Raw genomic sequence first — 22431 nt, 5'->3', positions numbered from 1 at the left:
TTTCGATTACCGTCGAGAAGCTGCGCCCTTTTTATTCCGATTTTAATTTTCCTCCGTCGAATCGGCTCGAATCGGCGGGTATACGCGATTGATATAACGTTTTAACATCGTTTTAATTGATCCGGCCATTCACGTGGATTCGAAGCGATCAGGGTGGACCGTGGGGTAGGCCAAGAGAGGGGGAAGGGCGGGGAGGAAGGGATCCGTGATTGAGAATTGCGCGTTTCGAATACGCGAAAGAATACCCATGGAATTCTGTGGCGGTCGGCGTGCGTGTAGGTGATGTAGGTATCACTTATCCGAGAGCGGGGCGATACCAGCCATTTTCAATTTATTTCAAGAGCCTTTTCGTGGCGGAGAAAAGAAGGGTGACTACCGTCGACTACCACCGGAGAGATACCTATACAACGACCAATCGTGCACTTTCCACCACCTACCATGGCGCCCGCCACCAATAACTGTATCCCGGGTCCGACGTTGAGGTCCACGAACCTCCGCTATCCGCGAAGGTCGTATAAAACCTATTATACTTGAGACAATGCTTTATTAACACGTGGACTGTTCAACCATCACTGTAGAAATCCCCAAAAACGTCAAAGTAATTGAATTAGACGAATATTCACAAAACGGATTCACCTGGGATTATTAGATTGACAATTTGAAAATCGTCGAGATCGAAGGGTGGTACCTTCTTGTAACTATTTATCATTTAATTTATAAGAATAAAACTGCGTAAGCGAAGTTCATCGTAGTAATTAAAGTTTGGTATTTTTTAATAAAAATCTTCGAACACGCATTACGAGCTAGTGAAATAGGCAACCGCATACGCAAAAATATTGCTCGACCGTTTTTTCACACAGATTCGACCTTTTTCAGGTTCATAAACATGTCCTGAACGGTCTGCACGATATCCCTTCAAACGATGTTTCGTATATAGTTAATACTCTCTCTCCGATAACATATTACGAAATAACGGTCGAGTAGCCGCGTGCTCGAAAATCATTTGAAACGGCCGTTTAAAAAAAACCTTCTGATATTTTTGCCTCGTTAATTTCTTCCACGAACGTGCTCTTAAAAAATACACAGAGAATATATGCTCGCAAAATTAAACCCGTACAAGTGTGTATAGACGGCGGTGAGTACGAGGAAAAAAAGCGCGGGACGAGAGCCATTTTCAAAAAAAAAAAAAAGGAGAAGCCGGGGGAACATTTCACTTCGTGCTTGTAGGAAACATGAAATAATAAACAATAAATCTGTTCCTTCAATTGGTCGTATTTCAATAAAATATTTAAATTCACGTTTTCGTATTTTAATGTACGAGCTCGATTTACCAACTTTGAAAAATCGATTTTCTTCTCACTTGGTCATTACTTTTATCACATATAAGGATTGTGACGCCGAAGTTCCCTGTAGAAAAGCATAGTTTAATGCGTAAATACAATTCATAAAAGCGTAACATATTGCACGGATAAATATGTACCAAATACTTCATAGCGTTTCCTTCAAATTGAAAATATAGAATCTGCATTCTTTCTAAAATATCTTTTTATATTGCAGCTCAGACGATAGTTAGGAGGACAGGTATCTATCATCAATGAAGCAATTTCGTAGTGCTCTGATCCAGGCTGTGCTCTGATGTAAGGTAACACTAACAAAAAATGTAAGTAACACGATAGACGTATGATAAAATCATTGACAGAGTTTCAAATTAATTTAATTCTTTGGATGTTTTAGGAAAGCATAAAAAAAGGTCGATATTTATTATTTGAAAAGAGAAGAGAATAAGTTCGTGTTTTTGAATCCACGAGCGTTGAACTTGATCCCACGGCTGTTTCCAGGTGCATGCGGCAAAAATAGTGGTTTCGTACGCATAAAACGCGAATATAACAAACGCGGTGAGAGGGTGGTGGGAGCCAGCGAGGAAGCGAGAGAGGGCGTTGCGGCCGCGGAATTATTGAACCCCATTGCAAATGTGAGAGAACAGTCGGGGAACGGAGAGAGGGAAGGCGCTAGGTAACGTGGGAGGTGGATGAGAGCGAGAGAGTTGTAAAAATAACGCAGTTAATTAGCAGCAAACCACTTTAGCGAGCTCGAGCCCAGTGCACACACTGTAATAAGCAAAGAACAACTCACGGGCGAAAAACGCCCTCGAACGCGAGGCAACTGAAACGCGCCAAGGCTCAGACGAGTCTCTCTCTCTCTCTTTCTCGAACACTCTCTCCTTCTCTCTCTCTCGCTCTCTCTCTCTCTCTTCCTCCCCCTTCGCCCCTCGCCTCCTCCTTTTCGTTTCTGTTTTGCTTTTCTCCTCGTTCCTTCTTTCAACTCCCGCGGCTCCTCCCCATCACTCCGACTCGCTCTTTCGTTGCGTACTGTTTCCTCCTTTACCGGTCGGCTCAACCGAGTCGACCATAAACAACGGACGTTTTAACAATTTCGCTGTTGCACGCCGCCTCGAAACTCATTGTGCCGCGTAAAAACAACCCCGTTCTCTCGCCGCTCGTAGGCCCGTTTGTTTCGCGATTTACCATCTCAGCCCGCGCAGAATTAATTTCGCATCCCCTCCCCACTCTAGCCGACTCTGATGCCTTTTTTTTCAACCCTCCGGGATGGTTGATGCGGGGCACTTTAATTGCCTGCTGACCGTTCACGCGAATCTAGAAATAATGGTAATGTTAACGTGCCGTGCTGCGAATCAACTGTACACGATAGAAAATAATCGTATGAAAGGGCGCGATGCAGTTCCTGCCAGGTGTAGGTTTTATATATTCTTAAATTGCAAACATAAGAATGAGACTATATAAAATTCAATTAAATCCAACACTTTATTTTTTAGGTGCGTCGCGGAGTTCAGCACAAGGTTTTCAATTTTGGGGAGACAGAACCAGTGCCAATTAGATTCGCGACTGCTCGAATTAAGGGGCGAAGGTCACGAGATTGTTCGCAGTGGACAAAGGCGAGAGAAAAGTTTTCGGTGAGAGAAAGAAACGCGAAAAGCGTAGATGTCAGAAGCTGTCATACGCACAATCGCGAAAGATAGAAACGATTCGCACTTGGGAGGAGAGGGGAACCCCTTCCACCGATGCGATCCCCTTTCTGGCCACCGACAATGGTCCACAGGGAGAAATTGAATTGGCAACATCAGTAAACGACGCCGGAGTTCCTACAGCACCCCCGAAAAGGAGCGGAGAAACGTGAAGGAGCGGGACGAAAGTGAGCTCGTGGAAGGGGTTGCCGGCTGAAGAGGGAAAGAGATGGTGAACAGGGACGCGTTTCACGCCTCGTGGATTTCAAACCGTTTGAAATCCAGGTGGAAATAATACAACTTTGCGTTCCTTGTTAAAGATCAAAGGGAACTTACCCCAATCTCGATTTCGACGGTCCTGAGTTTCTCTTTCTCTGTTTCTCCCGTTCCTTTCGATACATACAGCCCACCGGTAAGACGTTTGATATTCGTGGACTCTATTCAAAACCATTTACGAATAGCATCGTATTGTTTATCCCCCAGTACCACCGAGTCTTTTGTCTCGACTACGCCGATACGCGAGCTTATTTCTTTTCTTTTCGTGCGGTATGTAATCGCGCATACAATTTCAATCTTCTGTTTGAATCCGAAATCCTCAATTAATGTTTGACTGCAGAGCACTGTATCAAAGTCATTGAAATTATGCGATATGATACTTGCTTGACCATCGCTTATAACGGCAATTAAACTAACACTGAATATTGGAATAGGTATTATTAGTTTCACCTTTTTAATGAACGCAAAGTGAAATTAATATTTTCTTATATACAAACATTTAGTATAAATTCGGCTGCTTTCGAATTTTAAAGGTAGCAATCATAAAATTGTGAGAATAGAAAAACATCGATTATAATGAATAATCTACAAATATAATACAGCGATGTATCATCCAATTTCTTACATCATTGTTGCACGAGAAACACGTCCTGGAAGAAACTAAAATGTAATTGTTAGCGTACTTATTTCAACATGAGAGTTATCTGTGCATAACAGAGAAAAAGCGATCATTATTACATTTATTTCAGCCAACGGCCATATCACGTTGCAGAAAACCGATTCTCGTCCGATCATCGAAGTTAAACAGCGTTGAGCGTGGTTAGTACTTGGATGGGTGACCGCTTGGGAATACCACGTGCTGTTGGCTCTTTTTTTTTTATTTATATTCAGTATAGAAATTAATAAAATTAGACAATTTTTCTTAGACATTTTTTTCTGTTTCTTTATTTGATTATAGATACTAATGTTTTAGTTTCACTGTGTCTATTAAAGAAAGAGAGAAAAGAAAAGCAATATAATTATAATAAGAAAAAATGTATTTGGAGTAATAAATAATTCACTTGCTACTAATACTTTATATATTGGTACATATTTTTATTTAGAAGTAGTTAATCAGTGTATTATAAATAGGTATGCTACAATAAAATGGAGTCTATACGCCTTTTATTTTTCTTATTTCCTTGTAAAGCACTATAGCATCCGCTGAAAGAAAGATAGTTTTTTGATAAAATGATCACTTTGAGGTTATATAAAACTGTTAGCTACTCACCGTGAGGATCATAACGTGTTCCTTCATATTTGTCAGCTATTCTTTCTCTTCTGTGTACATACTTGTGTCCACTTGCTACGCTTTCTAGCAACACTAAAACATGTCTAATAAAGGATAAGGATGAAATTGAAGAACTGTTTAGGACAATGTAATGCATACATATGAAACACTCATATAAGTTGTATAAATATATACTTTGTATACAAATGATTTTTCAAAGAATCTGAATTCTTTAACTAATACTTTCAGCATATCAATAAGCTGATGAATAACTGATGAATTGAAGTATATTTATTACATGTAAACTTACACTTATCATTTACACTTAAAATTACTTATACGAGTTAACTTATACTTACTTTGTTTTAGCCTTTTTACATAATACACTCGTTATAAACATGATTTATGATTATATTCATATAAAATACAACATGTACACTTGAAATTGTTTCTCAAACGCAAACAGCAACCATTCAGTAAAGAGAGGTTAGAAACTTTTCCAGGTTAGGAAACAAACACAAACGAGGGTAAGGTAGTTATCTGTTATATCATGAAGTGTATAAAAAGTAACTGCATATCGGTTTTCATGTTTTGCCAGTCATTTCTCACTGACGAAAAAGTAATAGGTTGTATATAGATATAAATATAGTACTTGGTAGAGGAATTATTAATTAAATGAAGCATTATCACAACTGTGATAGTATGGTGAAATAAGTATATATTTGTTTAGATATCTTATAAATCATGTTGATTGAAAAGTAAATATAAATCATGTTTGTATACTCTTTTATAAGTTATACATTGTATAATATTTCTTAGACAATGCTATAAACTGAAATCAAGAACTCAGATATTTTTTAATATTACACGATATTTTTGATTATAATTATGAGGTGTATAAGAGCTAATGTATTGTGCATATAAGTGAAATTAAATCTATATTCCCCTTTGCAACAAAATTTAGCCACTACATCAAATCTAATTAATTGAAAACATAATTAAATGAAGTAGTAAATTGTAGTAAATGTAATGAAGAACTTGAAAAAATTGCAACCTTATTAATAATAAATTTCACGTAAATCCAAGATTCAAGAATTAAGTGAAAATATTTTATAGCATACTGTTAATATCATTTAGATGTTACTTTATGATTTGCCATCAATTCCAATTTTTTGACCACTTTTCCAAGGTCAACTTCTTTTTGTAATTTTAAATAATCTATTTTTCTTACGTTGTGTATACTAGTCCATATAGGTAGTAATTTACATAGTAAACGTATGTGTTCTTCTAATTCGTTGGGGGTTAATTTCGCCTTGAAGGAATTCTCCAGCTTTCCGATTACGAATTCCATAGTTAAAACACCTTTCCTCTCGGCTACAAAAATGTTACGCAAGATTTTACTCAGTTCTGGAAGTCTTGAGTACATCGTAGCCTCTTTGTCGGCATCTGGTGTACGCGTCATCGCTTCCAATGCTTTTGCTGCTTGTTTAGCCCGCACCTAAAATATAAAACACAAAGAGAAAAACGTTAGTTATTACGTTTATGTAAATTTGACTTTCATATTTTATTATATCAAATTTGTACCTTCTCTAAAAGCGCTTTTGGTATGCCTTTAAGCGCCGAATTAATGAAATTATTTTGTATCGTAGGTGTAGCAGGCGGTGTATCCACAATCGAAATATTAACATTACGCATACTATCTACAGTTTGAGTTGAACTGTTTTTCTCATCTCTTTCCGGAGACGCCTTTGAAGTCATCTTCGCTTCAGCTAATCGCTGTAATGCCTTTTCCATGCGTGTACCGCAACTGAACAGTGATTTCGCTTTATCTAAAAAATTATTGGTACAATTTAATAACTAATAATCAAGAAATAGTTACTGATAAGTTAATAAAACTAAATTTACCAAGAACATCCTTTGCACTCGTAATTTTTTCTATATTTGGTGGCTGAGGTAATTCTGACAGTTCAATTGGTTTGCAATCTTCAACATTGAACTCAGGATGCCAACGTACAATCTTCTCCTTTGGTACTTGCATCGGTGTTTCCAGATTAAGCAAAAATTTCTCATGCTCGTCCTTTACTTTATCTGTAATTAAAAAATGGTACATTGTAAAGTGTGACTGGAATGAGACTTTTAATGTAATTATTGCAAGGTGTCATTACCAAGTAAAATATTATAGATCTTCCTTCGTCTCTCTAATAATACTTTTGGTCCCATGCTAACTTCAGAAGCTGTTCTCAAGACATCGTCCGCGTCCGGTGTATTTCTTCCATTCTTTTCTTCTACAATCGGCACGAAAACGAGTTCATATTTATCTTGCTTAGATGTAGAACCAAAGGTACGATATTTCTCCTGATGATACTCGTATGCATTTGGATAAATAGTTTTTATTTGAGCCACGTGTTCTAATGTAAAGTTTTTACGCAATAATTCCTGTACTGCAGGTTTTAATTTCTTGAAAGTTATTGTCTCTTTACGATTGAAGAGCATTGCGGATACCTACATAATAAAAAATATTATTTGTGTAAAAGAGAAGCAAAGCGTGTATAGAATACCAATCATATAATATGCCTTCTTTAACTAGATACATACCGTGTCTATGCATCTAAATATTTCTGCCAAAAATCTGTAATGATAAGGTAATGGCAAAGCAGGTGTTCCACTTTCAGCTAAAGACAGATACTGTTGATAAGCTGGTGCTTTAGTTGGGCTACCCTTTATTGGACTGGGTGTCGATTCTTTGGGTTCAAACAAAATTCGTTTCTGAGGACTAGATGCCATCAATTCTCTACTTTTCATTGGACTTAATACATTTTTACTTGGCGATTTGTATGCTTTCTGCGGGCTGTAAAGTGTGAAAAGTAACGTAAGTAACATTATAAAACACAACATGATATTTTGCTCTCATTGTAAATATTTTACCTGACTGGTATTTCAAGTTGAATTTTCTCAAATTTTTGTATTTGCGGCTTCTTGATTTCATTCTGCTTTTGTAATTTGTCTAACTTCTGTTCAGAATTTTTAAATCTTGCAATAGAAGCTTTTAATTCAGCAAGTCTACTTGATTTGTTGATTTTGTTCTTTATATCAGTTATGGATAATTCCTGTCTTGCCAGTTTATTCAAACCTTTTTTTGGAGTAGTGCAATTAATCGTAGATTGATCATTCGATAGATTCTCGGAAGCAGGATTATTCTTTTTCGGTGTTCCTGGGGGTTTCTTCTTCGGACTAAGGGCCCCCTTTTTCTCAAACAATACTACTTTGTTCACGTCCGAATCTGTAACTTTCTGGAAACTCTCTCGAATATCTGTCTGACCTTCTTGTCCAGATAGTTTTCGAGAGCGGGTAGCTCTGGGCTTTGGATTACTTTTAGATGTTTTCTGTACATTTGATTTGGGCGAATCGAATTGTATGTTGCGGACAGCAGTATTTGGTCTCATTGCTCGATTACTTGCCACCTCTTTCTCTGGAACTAGAATCACTTTGGGACTTGTGCCCATTGTACTCTCCTCTGTGATTGGAGCCAATGACCCGGATGATTCAGACGTATCTTTGTTTTGCAAATTTCGATTCTGATTACTCACCAACCTCGTTTGGTCTCGTTCAAGAAGCAAAACCTTTGCTTTGCTCCGCAACTCGTCAGTAGCTTGTCGCTTGCGCGTATTAAAATACGCCGTTACTGACGGCTGCGACATGTTTTTATATACGAATATATATACGTGTTGCAGGCGTCCGTTAAAATTTTCAAAATTCTCAACTATCTGTTTTCGGACTCGTGTTGTCCCTTGTGATAACGAACACTGATTGCTACAAGTAATAATGAGTGTCCAAAGCCCGCCTTTTTTATTAGTTTGGGCGCGAAACGTAACGTAGAAGAACAGCCGCAGCTGCTGCTGCTGCAGCAGATCATTGTCAACAAGAAACGCGCGGAATTTAAATTTATCAAACAGTTTACGTATGTATTTAAAAGTTACATATCTAATTTAAATACACACCGTGCATCATTTGTATTTCACATCAAAGTAAATTTCTGTTTGCCATATTAATCGAAATTTTCGATAATAAATTCATTTATTAAAAGAAGTAGTAGCAATTCTTAAGTAACCACAAATTTTTCTCGATTGTTAAAAATGGATAGGATTAGGTGACACAAATCAAAGATATTACATTTAAATGTAAATTATAATTTAAAAAATGTGCTTTTAAAAATATACATCAGTCATGATGTTTACATGTGACTCATGTAAACTGTACAATATTTTAGCTTCTCTCCGATTCAATATTCATTTTAGGCGAATATAGTAAAAACAACTATTTAAACTAATAATTATATTGCATGATATTTTGAAGAAAACATATTACGAAGTATTTATAGGAAGCTAAAATAAAATAGCAATATGTTATTAAAATTTTTTTTTTATGACTTGCTTCCAATTTCTATGGCGGCAATCAGCTGATTTAGAATTGATTCGCGATGTATATTTTTGAAGAAAAATTGCTTTTTATGAATGAAACTGTCCAATATGTGCTTCTTATGTACATTAATTAAAAAGTGTATATAATTATATTTAGTCAACATTGCTCAATTGTTGCAAAATGTAAAATATAACTATGCACGTGACAATATATCTAATCTTAAAATGTTTCACATTATAGTATCATATTGGCTTAGCTTTTGATACTTAAAAATAGTTTATATTTAAGCACAGTAGACGTTTTTGTATTTAAATTATCTTACTAAACTGATGTGTTTTTTTACAAAATTGAGTTAACCTGCTGAAACCTAATACAGTAATTATACAATGCGGAATAATTAATTAACAGTATTTGTTATTAATATAATTGTTATTCTATACACAAGTTTTTAAATTTATGTGCGATGTAAATTTATGTCATATATTCAGTGTATTAAAATCTTATATAGGTTATGTGTAGAACTTAACCTATAAAATCTTTTGCAGACTATGACTATAGGAAAATCTGCAAGTACAGCTTTCAAGAAGATACATATCATTAGAAATCAATTATTTTCACCTAAATATTTATTTTATACAAATGTTGCTATATCTATTTCTTTGTCTGCAGTAGGAGATATATTGGAACAGCATTATGAAATACTCAAGGTGGTGTATCAAAACCATTATACTTTGGTTTTTCTATTAATTTATATATTACTTTAATGTTTAACATATGATATAAATAACGTGACTATGTTTCTCTCATTGTAGGGTGACTGGAACAAATTTAGTGTAACTAGAACGAGAAATATGGCTGCATCTGGTATGTCAGTCGGTGTTATATGCCACTATTGGTATAAATATTTAGATGCTAGATTACCAGGACGAACAATTAGTACCGTATTAAAAAAAGTTGTTGTCGATCAGTTAATCTGTTCTCCACTTTGCATATCAATGTTTTTTATAACACTGGGTATTTTAGAAAAAAGCAGCTGGTCTGAACTAAAGAATGAGATTATTAAAAAAGCTCATGTATTATATATAGCTGAATGGATTATTTGGCCGCCGGCACAGATTTTTAATTTCTATTTCTTACCAACTAAATATAGGGTTCTTTACGATAACACTATATCCCTTGGTTATGATGTTTATACTAGTCAAGTAAAACATGGTAACACCAAGTGCAATTAAAATAGTTACTTATACGGTAACTGTTTTTTGGACAAGTATACAATTGTAACAAACAGATTTTATCCAAATGATTTATTTACTCATTGTAAATTGTAAATAAAAAATATTAAAATATATATATGTATACATATATAGTTATTAAGTGATATTCTTTTTCCTTTTTAAATTGTTCATTTCTCATATTATAAAAATGTGTAATGAAAGGAAAAATTTAATAGATAGATCTTTTGTTACGTTTTTGCTTTATGAAACTTGTGAAAGAATATTACAAAAATTATGTGCTTATTGTATATAATATGTACATATATTATGCAAAAAATATTTGTAAAAATGTTGCATTTAGAACATTCCATCATGAATACCTATTGGTACAAGAACTGCAATAAATAATAACAAGTTACGCGCAACCAGTCTCCAATCATTGGGTACTACATATGGTGCTAGAATCCGAGTTAATCGATGTATCTGATAAAAAAAAAAAAACAGTATGAAATTATAATATACAGTATATATTAGAGGGGAAAAAGGTACTCACTTCATGACTTGCACATATAAAGATAAAAGATGTGACTAATAAATTTAATACTGGAAATCTTGGCAATAACACTAACACACCATGCGAATCTGCTGCTAGCCATATGTGGCCTTGTGCGACTAGAGTTTCTAAACTGATTCGTCCTAACCCAGCTAAGAGAGCCGAATGTTTACCACGCAATGCTAGGGATGCGTTTCTAAGTGCTATGTATCCTATAATCTGTAATAGAAATGTTATTAAATATTATTTTTTTAAATTGTTTCACATTTATATATAATTACCGGTATAAATGCCACATATGAATGAATTTCTTCGCATTCTGATACTGAATGACACAGTATAGTGAAAGTCGTGTAAGCAGTCAGAGAAATTAAAGCCAGTACAGAAGACAATGCAGTTCCAGGAATGTGATCTATCCTTTGCAAAGCAACAAGACCGGCTCCAAAAGTTACACCCCATGCCACACTGTATCTGTCTACTCTCCAACGTGACCACCACTCACGTATATCATCATCAGTTGTTACAAATAATGCTTTCCAAGGTCTTGTTACAAAAACTTTTTCAAAGAACACCTATTACGTTACCAAAATTATTACTAACTTTGTTATAATTTTAATTTTAAATATTAAATAATTTATAGTTCAATACCTCTGAGACATACAGTATGGTAATCATTGATACAAGACCTAGAAGTTTCAAAGCAAGATAAAGTAAAGCTCTTGGACCATATTCAGTGAGGCTACCGGAATATATTCTTGGTGGTAGCCATGCCAAAATATAGATGACTAAAAACCAAAATGAAACCAATGGAACGAAATGATAAAATTGGTATGGTCTATTCATACAAAGACACAAAGAGACTGTTAAAAAATTCAGTCTGAACATTACCTGGAATATAACAGTTTTGTACATTATTAACTCCTGCAATGTCAATGATGATCAGCAGGTTTTTGTGTTAACTTACCCTAGCAAATCTAACTAGAGAAACATCACCAGTCTGCCAGAAGTAACAAAAATGTCCATATCCAGAAAGAAATAAATACGCAGAGTTTATTAGTCTCAAGTACATGTAGATAGGTAAAACGTTTTTAGCTCCAGTAACGTGGTATATTAAAACTACAGCTTGCATTAATCCTCTCCATTCGTCCGTTTGTTCTCGGTTTAATGTTCTTGGGCCTCTTTCTCTGTCTTCAGTAAAAAATAATCCAAGAGCCAGTATATAACCAAGAGGTAACCAAAAACTAAATTCGCTGTAGTATTTGTTTTCTTTCATGAAGAAATTGGTTCTAAATGCAACAAAAAATCACGATGTTATGTTTACAGAAAAGATCTTAATTCACATAAAATAATTAAAGAACATACCTATCACATAAGTAAAAATAAGCTAAAATAATGGATAAAACAGCCAAAGTTGTCATCAAAGTATGAAAATCTTGTACTTCAGGTGGTTCAATCTGTACAACTTCAGAAGTATTTGCTTCCTCAGTATCTTCTATTTCGGAAGTAGTCACACGTAAATAAGATACCTCGGTTCTATATTGGCAAAACTTTCTGTATAACCACATTCCACCACCAATTATTATACTGCAATAATTTATTAGTTACTTACGGTTCAATAAACAACTCATTAAAATATAAAGTATTACCATAAAGCCAGACCAGATAAACTTAATAATTGCAACGTTGTTGCAGGTTCTGCGTAACTACAACAGCTACCGTCATCGAAATTCATGTGATCATTACAATAAGTATTTAGTAGTATTTGAACTTTATGCCTTAAAGACAGAGGACTAGCCAAGTAACCATCTGGACTCTGTTCCAATACTCCTGTACCGACAAGTTTACTGCTTTCCCATATATGTGCATCACTATGGGATAGTATCTGCATGTAGTGAACGTATAGATAATTTATTTCCTTCCAGAATAATTGTCGGAATATACTACAAATAAATATTACCTTTAATGCTGCCTTATTACACAAATTAATTTGCTTGTTATCTACGCCTGCTAGATCAGCTGGTAGTCTTTCTTTTAATACAGGATCTTGTAATACCCATAAAAATCGTGTGTTCTTTTTAGCCATAAAATCTACTGGTTGCACAAGTCTCACTAATCCTCTGCTGTACTCAGAATTTAGTTGAGTGTCGCTATTATTGTTTGCAAGAATTGTCATTACTGCATTGCCTGCAATAATTAGACTAGGTCCATCAGTTTTCTAAAAGAAAAAAAAAACAGCAACACAGTTATTAACATGCACACTTGATAGCTAAATAATTACACAAAAAATAAAAACAATTACCACCCAGCCACGAAGATCCTCTATCATGGAATTATCCAATTTGGGTCTCCATAAAAATTGTACATTTAGCCTAAGCTGGGCATCGTTGAAATTTAGATCAGAATTTGGTGGTAAGTCTGTTAAGTCAGATGCTTTTCCATCCACTATAAATTGTGATATAAAAGATTTATACAACTGTCTGATCCTAGCGTCTCCAGTGAATACGAAATGATTATGGTGGCCCATGAAAGCTAGATACCTCATACACCTTCGACTGTCCCTGTTACAACAAATTTTATTTAAATATATGAACCACTCTCTACGTCAACGCTGTATAAGATGTAAAAATGAAAGTCTCACGTTTGCGTGTAATAATGCATCATACAACCATAAGGCTGCCATTCTTTATCTCCTTTATATCTTCCTTCAGTTAACAACCACTTACAAGAATCACTACCTGTAAGAGTTCATTGATGTGAAATACCTGAATATTAAGCTTCAAGTATACAATAACAAGAGAACAAAGTATAAATTAAAAGGAAAAAGTTACATAGATGTCTTACCATAAATAAGGTGCATTAATCCATGGTACAGTATAAAGCATAATACAAGTGCAGTAGCTAACTTCTTAGCACTTGCAACTGTTATTAAACTGATAAAATGTTCTGCTGAAGTCATGAATACTTTATTGTTTAGTTACATTGACACTGCAATAGAGAAAATCATCTTTTACCAAATAGTTTCAATTTGATGATGGTAAATAAAGTAAGACTTAAAATATTTATATCGTGAGCACAAGAATGACGTATGCGTGTGTGTATAGCGGAGTTACAGAAGAATTTGCTGTTTTTAATCTACGGTTTAAGATTACTCTACCAATATCCGTTTTTCTAAATATTCTAATTTCTCCATATTGTTAATAAATTACAAATTAAGTTACCATAATTGCCCTTTGGCATTAGTACATCACATTTATTTTAATTCGACAGCATAAATATACATGTTGTTGCAAGAAAATAGGTTATGTTTTTAAAGAAGATTCTTTTATTGCAGGGAAAGTGTATCAGTATATCACAAAATGTTTTCTGTAGGATTTACAGCACTATCGTTACATTTTCCTTACATGCAAAATTCTCTTAAAAAATGTTGTTAACCACCAAATTGAATTTTCATGTTAACTACATACAATTTCTTATGTACCTAAACATAAACATAATCACCTCAAGTGCTTTTATAATATTTAAATAGTTTCGTAGCAGAAAATATTACATTGTGGAATAAAAATATAATAAATATATAAATTTCACTGCTAAGTTATAAGTTTAAATACTATTTGATTCAATATAAGATTAAAAATAAATCGCTATAATAATTTTATGTAAAGTAACACTAAGTTTGTAGTTAGGACACTTCCGACATTTCCGGCTACATTCATGGCGCATTACACGTTCAAGCAGAAGGAACAGAATCTGCAATACGATCGATTTTTTTATGCACGTGGTCGATTAAAAATTGTTCATGTCAAAGCTGTGACAAGTTGAACATTAATCCAGAAAAAATACAAGGTGATCATATATTTTCTTTCAAATACAAATTTAATTCTAACAGCGAAATAAAAGTTTATTAGATTATATCGTCAATTAATGTATGCAATTCAATGTCATAATGCAATGCAAACACTACCTAAACAAAGTAAAATCAATTGATATATTGTTTTACGTCTTTATCGTACCATTAATCATAGCTTAATATACGGATTCAACAGATTGCATTATTCTTTTTATAAAAATACAAAAAATAAAAGTACGAAGATCAAACAAAATTGCAAGGTCTCGTTAAATCTTTATAGATCTATAAAACGTCAACCTAAATATTTGTTCTCATACTATAAGTTTACAGTTGTCTCTCAATTCAACAGCTTTTTCATCACCCAATTCAAGAACCTTTTTATCGCCACCATTCTACTGCGCATTCATCTTCACGCAGTTACATTAGAAGAATTGAAGGTGATCAAGAGAGAAAGAACGAACTCAGCGGGCTCTATGATTGAGTGACATACGGACGAAGAGCATGCATGATTTACCGAGCTTAACACTGACTTAATGCTTAACTGTAATGCTAGCGTTTAATTTCCCGCATCGTCTGAAATACGCACGAATTTCGATTTCTACTTTTCGTATTGTAGATTTAAGGCAGATTTAGGTAGGACATTTTTAGGACAGATTTAGCGAAAATTTAGAACAGATTTAGGCCAGTTTTACGATTGATTTAGGATTCTAAAACTATGCTAAATCTGCCCTAAATTGCTCTAAATCTGTCTTTCATTTCCTCGCGCTAACATTCAAGGCAATGTAATTATTAACTGGACTTTATCTGCTGAAATTGTCGAAGTATCGTCTACATTTGAAGCAAACATTTGAAACATAGCTCAATGTGTATTTAGCATCGTTCACAAAGTCACTGACGAATGTGGTACAAGTTGAATATCGTGCCACGTGTTTCAAATGGAGAAGCGTAGAAATATGGTTCCGTTCCATGCTAAAACACGAGTCAAAGACAAAATTAGTTGTTCTTCCGCATTGCTGCGATGGCAGCACTATGCCAACCGAGCCGGAAACCTGGGCGAGCCACTCTCATTTCATATCAGTACATTACATATGTATAAATATTCATGTGACAAACAGGAATATATGTGAAACTAATAATAATTCAGTATCGTGATTATGGTAAGCATATAAAACCGATTAATATTACTTGCAAAGTGCTTTAGATCATATCGAAATTTTGGATACCAAAAAAATTGAAATATGTACTTTATGCTTCGCTGGTAAACATTTATGCAAAATTCAAATATTTATGGACGTACATACATACGTATTTGAAACATAGAAATTATATAGGCAGTTGATTTTCTTTATAATACATCGCATCGAGTCAAAAATAATATAGGCGCTACGTGAGACGAACCTTGACACTGTCTCATATACATGAGTATGTTAAAGAATATGTAAAATTCGCGGCCTGTTTGTGATCGAATCTATCATACCGAACAACCCCCAGTGTCGGTCGCAAAGGGTTAAAAAAAAAAAGTGTGTTGTATACCCGCCTCAGGCTTTGCTATGTATGCACGGCTGTCAAGTTTGACTGATTGATACCGAATCCCTGTTACGACGCCTCGCGACTGTTGTCCGACCGCTCATTTTTTTTGGCAATATGATACGGTACGAAATTTAAGGAGAAAAAATGCAAAGCGCCGTCGTCGCAGCAGCGTTACATTCTTGAGCCGGAGAATAAACAAAACAAGCGACCCGTGTAAATTGCAATGGACAACGATTATATTTTTCAGTGGAGAACGACATAACGACAATGGCGGCAATGTCCCCGTCGAAGGTAAGTTAATGTCAAAATTCTTTTAACACCCGTGCGTTTTCCTGCATCTTTGTTGCACCGTGTGCCGACGAGTCGAATGAAAATGTTGAACGCCCAACACGGTGTTGAATGCCAACAAAATTTCATACTTGTATATCAGCTTAATGAAAATATTATGTACCGTTGTTGCTCGTCGAAATTTGGATGACGTTTCGCGTCAAATAAGACACCGCTACCCTTTCGTACGGTTTATATTTGTTATATCTTCGACACTATTGCGATGGCTATTGTATTATAATACAGATTATATATGTTTCCAACTACTCATTTCTGCTATTGATTCGCGATGTTATAATCGCAATAATCCATTTATATCAGCAATCTATTATCTACAATTTCCAGGATAATAACATTTTTTATCAAACTTTGAATCATCTTTGAGATGCTTGCATCTGAAACTATGGTTGGAAAACGTAGTGCTAAAAGCTCACCTAATGCTGGTTGTTTACAATTAGCATACGCTATAAATTAATGTTTTAATATGATATCATCCGGAATAACATAGTATATAAATATTATTTCAGCGAAGGCTCCAAAAGGAGCTAATGTCCTTAATACGTGAACCTCCACCGGGTGTACACGTAGATGGTGACCTTGCTGGTCAAAATTTAACACAATGGATTGTTCACATGGACGGTGCAAAGGGCACTCTGTACGAAGGAGAACGATTTCAACTGCAATTTAAATTTAGCTCTAAATACCCATTCGATTCGCCGGAAGTAACTTTCATAGGTGGTAATATACCAGTTCATCCACATATTTATAGCAACGGTCATATCTGCCTATCAATACTGACTGACGATTGGTCTCCAGCGCTAAGTGTGCAAAGCGTTTGTTTAAGTATTGTGTCGATGCTAAGCAGTTGTAAAGAAAAGGTAAGAAATTCTTGCTTTCAGTTGATTCGACGAAATATATATTTATTGAAATTATTTTACCGCAGAAGAGGCCACCTGATAATTCATTTTACGTGTCAACGTGTAGCAAAAATCCAAAGAAAACGAAATGGTGGTATCATGGTAAGCGTTGCAATTCAGTAAGACATAGCGTATAGAATTGTTTAATATTTTCATACATATATTCTTTTGTGTTTAAACAGATGACAGTGTGTAACAGCGACTGCTATAATCATTAAAAACTTGTCAATGTGCAGTTATAGCTGGACCAAGCGGAATGACATGTTTCGTGTCTTTAATTATTAATGTTTATATATAAATATAAATGTCTGTAACTATTGAAACTTTCATAGATGAAATTTACTGAATTAACTTTATCACATATTAAACAAATTAGGTGCATAAGTTTAGAAAAGAAAAAAGCAAAGGCTGCATAATACTTATTACAATAAAGAAGCAATGTAAAATGCGTGAGTTATCCAGTTATAAATTATTATGATGTTACTAAGAATTATATATATTATCCCACAGTTAAATAGGAAAGAAAAAAAGAACATAGCATAGACTTATAAAACGTGAATGCCGAAAAGAATGGTGCACATAAACTATTAATACATAATAAAGTGTTTTATTATCTATGTAGGAAATGCGCTGTAAAATTACATCAGATTAATATATTGCAGTAACCATTATCAATAGCATAACACCAAAAACATACAATGTTATCTCACTTGTTATACAATTTATTTAATATTCGTCTTTACTGTATAATTTTGAATAAAAGGTAAGCGATTACTTTCAACACATCTCGAGCTACACAAACATGAATTCGCGATTAAATGTACAATGTACATATAAATTCGGCTTCATGTTTTATTAATGTTTTCACAATAATGAGATCATTGTTTCAACTGAGATAATCACTGCATTTAAAATGTTGATATGTAGCTTTATCGATCAATAAAATTTAACCTTTTATAGAACTATAGTAGAATTCATTATAAATTTACAATATTTCAATTCTAATAATAAATTTATAAATAGTTGAATTCGTTTATACCTAAGTAAGTAATTAAATGATTTTATAATAAATAGTTAATAAACTTTATACCTAACCTAGTTTAATTTAATGACATGAGAGAATAGAAGAATATAAGGATACTTAAATTATAAGGACCTGACACGTTTGATTTTACCAGGAAAGATACTTCGTCTGCCTTATTAGATTTATTTCTGTGTTGAACAACATAGAGCGCATATATTTCACCTTACTTTCGGTTTTTAAATATTCTCATAAATCGTTTCTAGGTTAATGTTTCTCAAGTTCAATAGCTGTGCAAGATCGAGTTAAGATAACTCTACTACCGCTAGTGGCTCCGCTCGGGTCGAAACACTGAAACTTGTAACACAGACTTAGGATACGAATGGTTACCACCTTACCGACTGCAGGAAGTATTTTATATTTTTATACTTTTTTTACAGGATGTAAAATGTTACTTCCTCGTCTCTGATGGTAACAACTATATCATGATTAGTGGCCATTGAAGAAATAATGTTATGTTTAATAGGAGGTAAAACAGGTCACTGCAGTCAGCATGATGGTAATGCAGCTCACTGCAGGCAGTATGATGGTAATGCAACTTACTGCAGACGACACGATGGTAATGCAGCTCACTGCAGGCGGTATGATGGTAATGCAATAAATTCTTGGAGGTAGGAACTGTTGATAATTTTGGCTACCAGTTTCAGTGTTCTGCCGCTATATGCAATAGCGTTCAATTTTTTTTTATTTTGTATGATGGCGCTATCTGTGTCAGTATAATGAATTCTTAGAGTTAGGAACTGTCGATAATTTTGGCTACGAGTTTCAGCGTTTTGCTGCTATATGCAATGGTGCTACGATCAGCGTCATCGAATTATCTATTCATACCATAATTTACATTGAAAAGAAGAAAGATTTTCATTCGGTATTTAGGACATTAAATACATTTTTCTTACTTGATATAGATGCAGGAGAGCATCCCGAATATTCTTTGTGTCCCTAAATCGGCAGATTTCATATAGGTTTCGAATAACGTATTCCGTTTATAGGATGCAAGTATCAAATTTGTTTTTATTCACTGTACAATTTCTTACATAGAAAGGGGGTGCAATGCCATCAAACAGCAGCTGCGTTCATAGCAGTAATTGACTTCATCGCGCGTAGTACGAGTTCATGTAACGCGCATAAAAACGCTTAATACAATATTATGTACACGGTAATAAAATAGATTCGTTTTTACACTTTGCAATATTAAGTATTTACATTTTAGAATGCTAAATTTACATTGATATTACTGTTTATATAAAATGTTGAATACTATCGCCGTTGTCGATAATTGTCCGCGGTAAATATATACTGCTGGATGTTCGAAAAGATCTTTAGAAAGTCTGTTCGCACAGTCTTTTGCAATTTAACACGAAATACATTGGACAAGATTTTTAAAAATTCAACGACCAAACATCGAATTTATATTAAAAATCTTTTCGAATTAGCCGAACACCATCGACAACGTTCACAATAATCAAAAATAAGGATATCGAAGTCAATCGTGTCGCATACAAACGAATCAATTATTTTAGTAAGTCTCCATCGAAAGAGGCAATTTCAGTACAATCCACAATAAAAAAAAAATAGTAACGCTCTATCCTTCCGTTAACCGTAAAGCGAACAATTTGCGATCGGACAAAAATCTGGGCGCGATGATTTGTCCAGCACCGGTATCGCTTTCGCAACTTAATTCACGTTTTTTTACAATTCTACAAGTCGCTCGCGCGCTCGATATTTTACACAAATTCTTTTCCCGCGTTACGTTACATTATATTTTACATACGGTTATGGGTCAGTAATCGTTAGGCAAGAGACATAACATCACATACGCGGATCGCGAGTGTCGCGATCACGCAATCGGGACTCCGACGGCTCTCTCGCGCGCGAAGGCTCAAAGTTCTCGGCGATTTGTACCGTTGAAGCGTATCGCGAAGTGTCGCGGCTTAAACAGCGGTTTCTGAGATAAGCCGCGGTTTCTCGCGAAGTTTCGCAACGATACGTTTGATTCCGATCGATCGGCAACACGGGTTTTTCTTGTAATGAGACTTCCAACGTGGCCGACACCTGTTACGCCATTTTCATACAAACAAGTGACACTCGTTCGGCATCGAACGCGATCTTAGCGTTTTCGAATTACATATTCGGGGCAGACCGGTGGCGCTGGCTTTGTTAAAGTAAACAATTTAACCCTTTCGCTCCGACGGGCGTACATATACGAAGAGTGTATACATATATACGTTCATACCATATACTTTTACTCCATGCTTTTGTTAATCGACAAGCAGTTGCTAATAATATTTAGAAAAATAAATTATGATTGCAAACTATTATATTTTAGAAAGCACAATGATATTACTATGTTAAATATCATTGTCTTTAGGACTTCGTAGCATTTCATACTTCAGTGTCAACTACTCGGTAATGCGGTTCGTAGCGAAAGGGTTAAGGAGGCGATATCAGGCGCCGTTCAGTCAGGATCAGGAGATAACACGGCCGGTTAACCCCTTGCGCTATAATAACGAGTCCGACTCGTTATCATAGCGATCATTTCTTCGCCAGGCGAAGAAATTTTTGTAAGCCGTGCGCTCAAGTGTTCAACTGCGAACAAGCGCCGATCGTCGCAGCACGAAAGGAACGACGGCGCAAGGGGTTGACGGTCCGCGGGGGTGTGCCGTTCGCGAATTCTCGCTACCAAATTCGAGTACCACCGCGTTACCGGCGAACACACGCGGATCCGAGAGCCGGCGGTCGGAGTCGTGACCCCTCCCGGAAGATTCATTATCACGCGGCGCGCGGTGTGCACCAGAAGCCGCGGTGGAACAATCGTGCCGGCCCGGGGCCCGGAGAGAGAGAGAGGGTCTTCATTCCACGGGGCATTTTTCCGCTGTGGGAACGGAGCGTCGGCCGGGCGGAGGGTGGACGCGGGCAGACGCTGGCGAACGCGGCGGCTGCGTCGCGATTTCACCTGGTAATTCGAAAAATGCATAGGAATTAGCGGGATCGGCGCGACAGGGCGGGGGGGGGGGGGGGGGGGGGATAAGAGACGTTTCGGTGGCAATCGGGGGACAAAGGTATTCGCCACGGGCACGTAGATGCGTGGAGAGTTTCTGCGTGCACGGAGACAGAGAGAGAGGAGAGAGAGAGAGAGAGAGAGAGAGAGAGAGAGAAGAGAGAGAGAGGAGAGAGAACGACCGGCCGCAGGGAAAAGAAGCGGGGCTCTGTGCGGCGAGGTGTACGGGTCGCCAACACGTATCTCGATATCTCACGGTTCGATCTCTCTGCCGGTCTGGCCGCCCGTATATTTACATGTATAATTTATATATACCCGTAGCTGGGACGAGAAAGTGGTGTGCGCCCCGCCAGGGCGGGTCCTTGCGCGCCTATCCCTCGGAGACCCGTCTTCAACATCTACGCACTCGCTCCTTTCCCCCCTCTCTAACCTTTTCACTCGCTGTCTCTCTCTTTCTTTCCTTTTTACTCCCTATCTCCCTCTCTCTCTCCTTTTTACTCCCTATCTCTCTCTTTCTCTACTTTCCACTCCCTATCGCTCTCTTTGTTTGCTTTTCACTCTTTTCCACTCCCTATCTCTGTCTTTCACTCTTTTCTACTCCCTATCTCTCTCTTCCACTCTTTTCTACTCTCTATCTCTCTCTTTCACTCTTTTCTACTCCCTATCTCTCTTTTTCATTCCCTATCTCTCTCTTTCACTCCCTATCTCTCTTTCTCTCCGTTTTACTCCCTATCTCTCTCTTTCTCTCTTTTCCACTCCCTATCTCCCTCTTTCACTCTTTTCCACTCCCTATCTCTCTCTTTTACTCTTTTCTACTCCCTATCTCTCTCTTTCACTCTTTTCTACTCCCTATCTCGCTCTTTCACTCCTTTTAACTCCTACCTCTCTCTCTCTCTTTCTCTCCTCTCCAATCCATATCTCTCTCTTTCCCTCCTTTTCTCTCCTTTCCACTCCCTATCTCTCTCTTTCTCTCCTTT

At 36.0% G+C, this 22431-nt stretch overlaps 5 protein-coding genes and 1 non-coding gene across 14 annotated transcripts; 3 read left to right on the top strand and 3 right to left on the bottom strand.

The window, feature by feature from the left end:
• The first annotated feature begins 4046 nt into the window (after nt 1-4046).
• Nucleotides 4047-4166, top strand: LOC144473929 (5S ribosomal RNA). Its single transcript, XR_013494670.1, has one exon. It is a non-coding gene; the product is annotated as a 5S ribosomal RNA (ribosomal RNA).
• Nucleotides 4167-4324: 158 nt separating this feature from the next.
• Mrpl33 (mitochondrial ribosomal protein L33) lies at nt 4325-5086 on the bottom strand. The gene is made up of 3 exons (XM_078186001.1): nt 4928-5086; nt 4569-4672; nt 4325-4501 (listed from the first exon to the last, which is right to left on the bottom strand). Exons 1-3 carry the CDS (start codon nt 4966-4968, stop codon nt 4452-4454), a joined length of 195 nt encoding a protein of 64 aa, XP_078042127.1. The 5' UTR covers nt 4969-5086; the 3' UTR covers nt 4325-4451.
• Nucleotides 5087-5281: 195 nt separating this feature from the next.
• Dup (chromatin licensing and DNA replication factor double parked) lies at nt 5282-8417 on the bottom strand. The gene is made up of 6 exons (XM_078186937.1): nt 7494-8417; nt 7164-7416; nt 6734-7070; nt 6474-6656; nt 6153-6397; nt 5282-6066 (listed from the first exon to the last, which is right to left on the bottom strand). Exons 1-6 carry the CDS (start codon nt 8264-8266, stop codon nt 5698-5700), a joined length of 2160 nt encoding a protein of 719 aa, XP_078043063.1. The 5' UTR covers nt 8267-8417; the 3' UTR covers nt 5282-5697.
• A 601-nt stretch (nt 8418-9018) lies between these two features.
• On the top strand, nt 9019-10341 carry LOC144472986 (mpv17-like protein 2). 4 transcript variants are annotated; one of them, XM_078186491.1, is made up of 3 exons: nt 9019-9362; nt 9533-9694; nt 9800-10341. In XM_078186491.1, exons 2-3 carry the CDS (start codon nt 9536-9538, stop codon nt 10217-10219), a joined length of 579 nt encoding a protein of 192 aa, XP_078042617.1. In that variant the 5' UTR covers nt 9019-9362; nt 9533-9535; the 3' UTR covers nt 10220-10341. The 4 variants fall into 4 exon arrangements, with proteins under 4 accessions (XP_078042617.1, XP_078042616.1, XP_078042615.1 ...); XM_078186490.1 differs by having other exon boundaries at nt 9019-9445; XM_078186489.1 differs by having other exon boundaries at nt 9019-9452.
• An 83-nt stretch (nt 10342-10424) lies between these two features.
• On the bottom strand, nt 10425-14818 carry LOC144472985 (N-acetylneuraminate (7)9-O-acetyltransferase). 4 transcript variants are annotated; one of them, XM_078186488.1, is made up of 12 exons: nt 14765-14818; nt 13596-13739; nt 13393-13489; nt 13054-13312; nt 12712-12969; nt 12401-12636; nt 12117-12338; nt 11719-12040; nt 11403-11642; nt 11036-11326; nt 10755-10973; nt 10425-10684 (listed from the first exon to the last, which is right to left on the bottom strand). In XM_078186488.1, the coding sequence occupies exons 2-12, from the start codon at nt 13708-13710 to the stop codon at nt 10559-10561; spliced, it is 2385 nt and encodes a 794-aa protein (XP_078042614.1). In that variant the 5' UTR covers nt 13711-13739; nt 14765-14818; the 3' UTR covers nt 10425-10558. The 4 variants fall into 4 exon arrangements, with proteins under 4 accessions (XP_078042614.1, XP_078042612.1, XP_078042613.1 ...); XM_078186486.1 differs by lacking the exon at nt 14765-14818 and adding an exon at nt 13973-14467 and having other exon boundaries at nt 10426-10684; XM_078186487.1 differs by lacking the exon at nt 14765-14818 and adding an exon at nt 14156-14467 and having other exon boundaries at nt 10426-10684.
• An 819-nt stretch (nt 14819-15637) lies between these two features.
• Nucleotides 15638-18046, top strand: LOC144473090 (ubiquitin-conjugating enzyme E2 W). Of its 3 annotated transcripts, none has more exons than XM_078186654.1 (5): nt 15638-15758; nt 16379-16422; nt 16986-17336; nt 17402-17477; nt 17558-18046. In XM_078186654.1, exons 2-5 carry the CDS (start codon nt 16399-16401, stop codon nt 17569-17571), a joined length of 465 nt encoding a protein of 154 aa, XP_078042780.1. In that variant the 5' UTR covers nt 15638-15758; nt 16379-16398; the 3' UTR covers nt 17572-18046. The 3 variants fall into 3 exon arrangements, with proteins under 3 accessions (XP_078042780.1, XP_078042779.1, XP_078042778.1); XM_078186653.1 differs by having other exon boundaries at nt 15642-15758; nt 16144-16422; XM_078186652.1 differs by lacking the exon at nt 15638-15758 and having other exon boundaries at nt 15770-16422.
• The last annotated feature ends 4385 nt before the right edge of the window (nt 18047-22431 follow it).

Source organism: Augochlora pura, chromosome 7 (genome assembly GCF_028453695.1).
Source record: "Augochlora pura isolate Apur16 chromosome 7, APUR_v2.2.1, whole genome shotgun sequence".
In the NCBI taxonomy this organism is placed as follows: Eukaryota; Metazoa; Arthropoda; class Insecta; order Hymenoptera; family Halictidae; genus Augochlora; species Augochlora pura.
Note: the sequence above shows the minus strand (reverse complement) of the source record. Positions and strands in the feature narration are given on the sequence as shown.

Coding starts and splice junctions, on each gene's coding strand:
- Mrpl33 (XM_078186001.1), bottom strand. CDS start 4,968: ATGTTTATAACGAGTGTATTATGTAAAAAGGCTAAAACAAA. Junction 4,673..4,927: donor TGTAAAAAGGCTAAAACAAA/GTAAGTATAAGT, acceptor ATCCTTTATTAG/ACATGTTTTAGTGTTGCTAG. Junction 4,502..4,568: donor AACACGTTATGATCCTCACG/GTGAGTAGCTAA, acceptor TCTTTCTTTCAG/CGGATGCTATAGTGCTTTAC.
- Dup (XM_078186937.1), bottom strand. CDS start 8,266: ATGTCGCAGCCGTCAGTAACGGCGTATTTTAATACGCGCAAGCGACAA. Junction 7,071..7,163: donor TATTTAGATGCATAGACACG/GTATGTATCTAG, acceptor TTTATTATGTAG/GTATCCGCAATGCTCTTCAA. Junction 6,657..6,733: donor GATCTATAATATTTTACTTG/GTAATGACACCT, acceptor TTTTAATTACAG/ATAAAGTAAAGGACGAGCAT.
- LOC144472986 (XM_078186489.1), top strand. Junction 9,695..9,799: donor AGCATTATGAAATACTCAAG/GTGGTGTATCAA, acceptor CTCTCATTGTAG/GGTGACTGGAACAAATTTAG.
- LOC144472985 (XM_078186488.1), bottom strand. CDS start 13,710: ATGACTTCAGCAGAACATTTTATCAGTTTAATAACAGTTGCAAGTGCT. Junction 12,339..12,400: donor TTATCTGGTCTGGCTTTATG/GTAATACTTTAT, acceptor AAATTATTGCAG/TATAATAATTGGTGGTGGAA. Junction 11,643..11,718: donor CTCTAGTTAGATTTGCTAGG/GTAAGTTAACAC, acceptor GTTATATTCCAG/GTAATGTTCAGACTGAATTT.
- LOC144473090 (XM_078186654.1), top strand. CDS start 16,399: ATGGCGGCAATGTCCCCGTCGAAG. Junction 16,423..16,985: donor CGGCAATGTCCCCGTCGAAG/GTAAGTTAATGT, acceptor ATATTATTTCAG/CGAAGGCTCCAAAAGGAGCT. Junction 17,337..17,401: donor TAAGCAGTTGTAAAGAAAAG/GTAAGAAATTCT, acceptor ATTTTACCGCAG/AAGAGGCCACCTGATAATTC.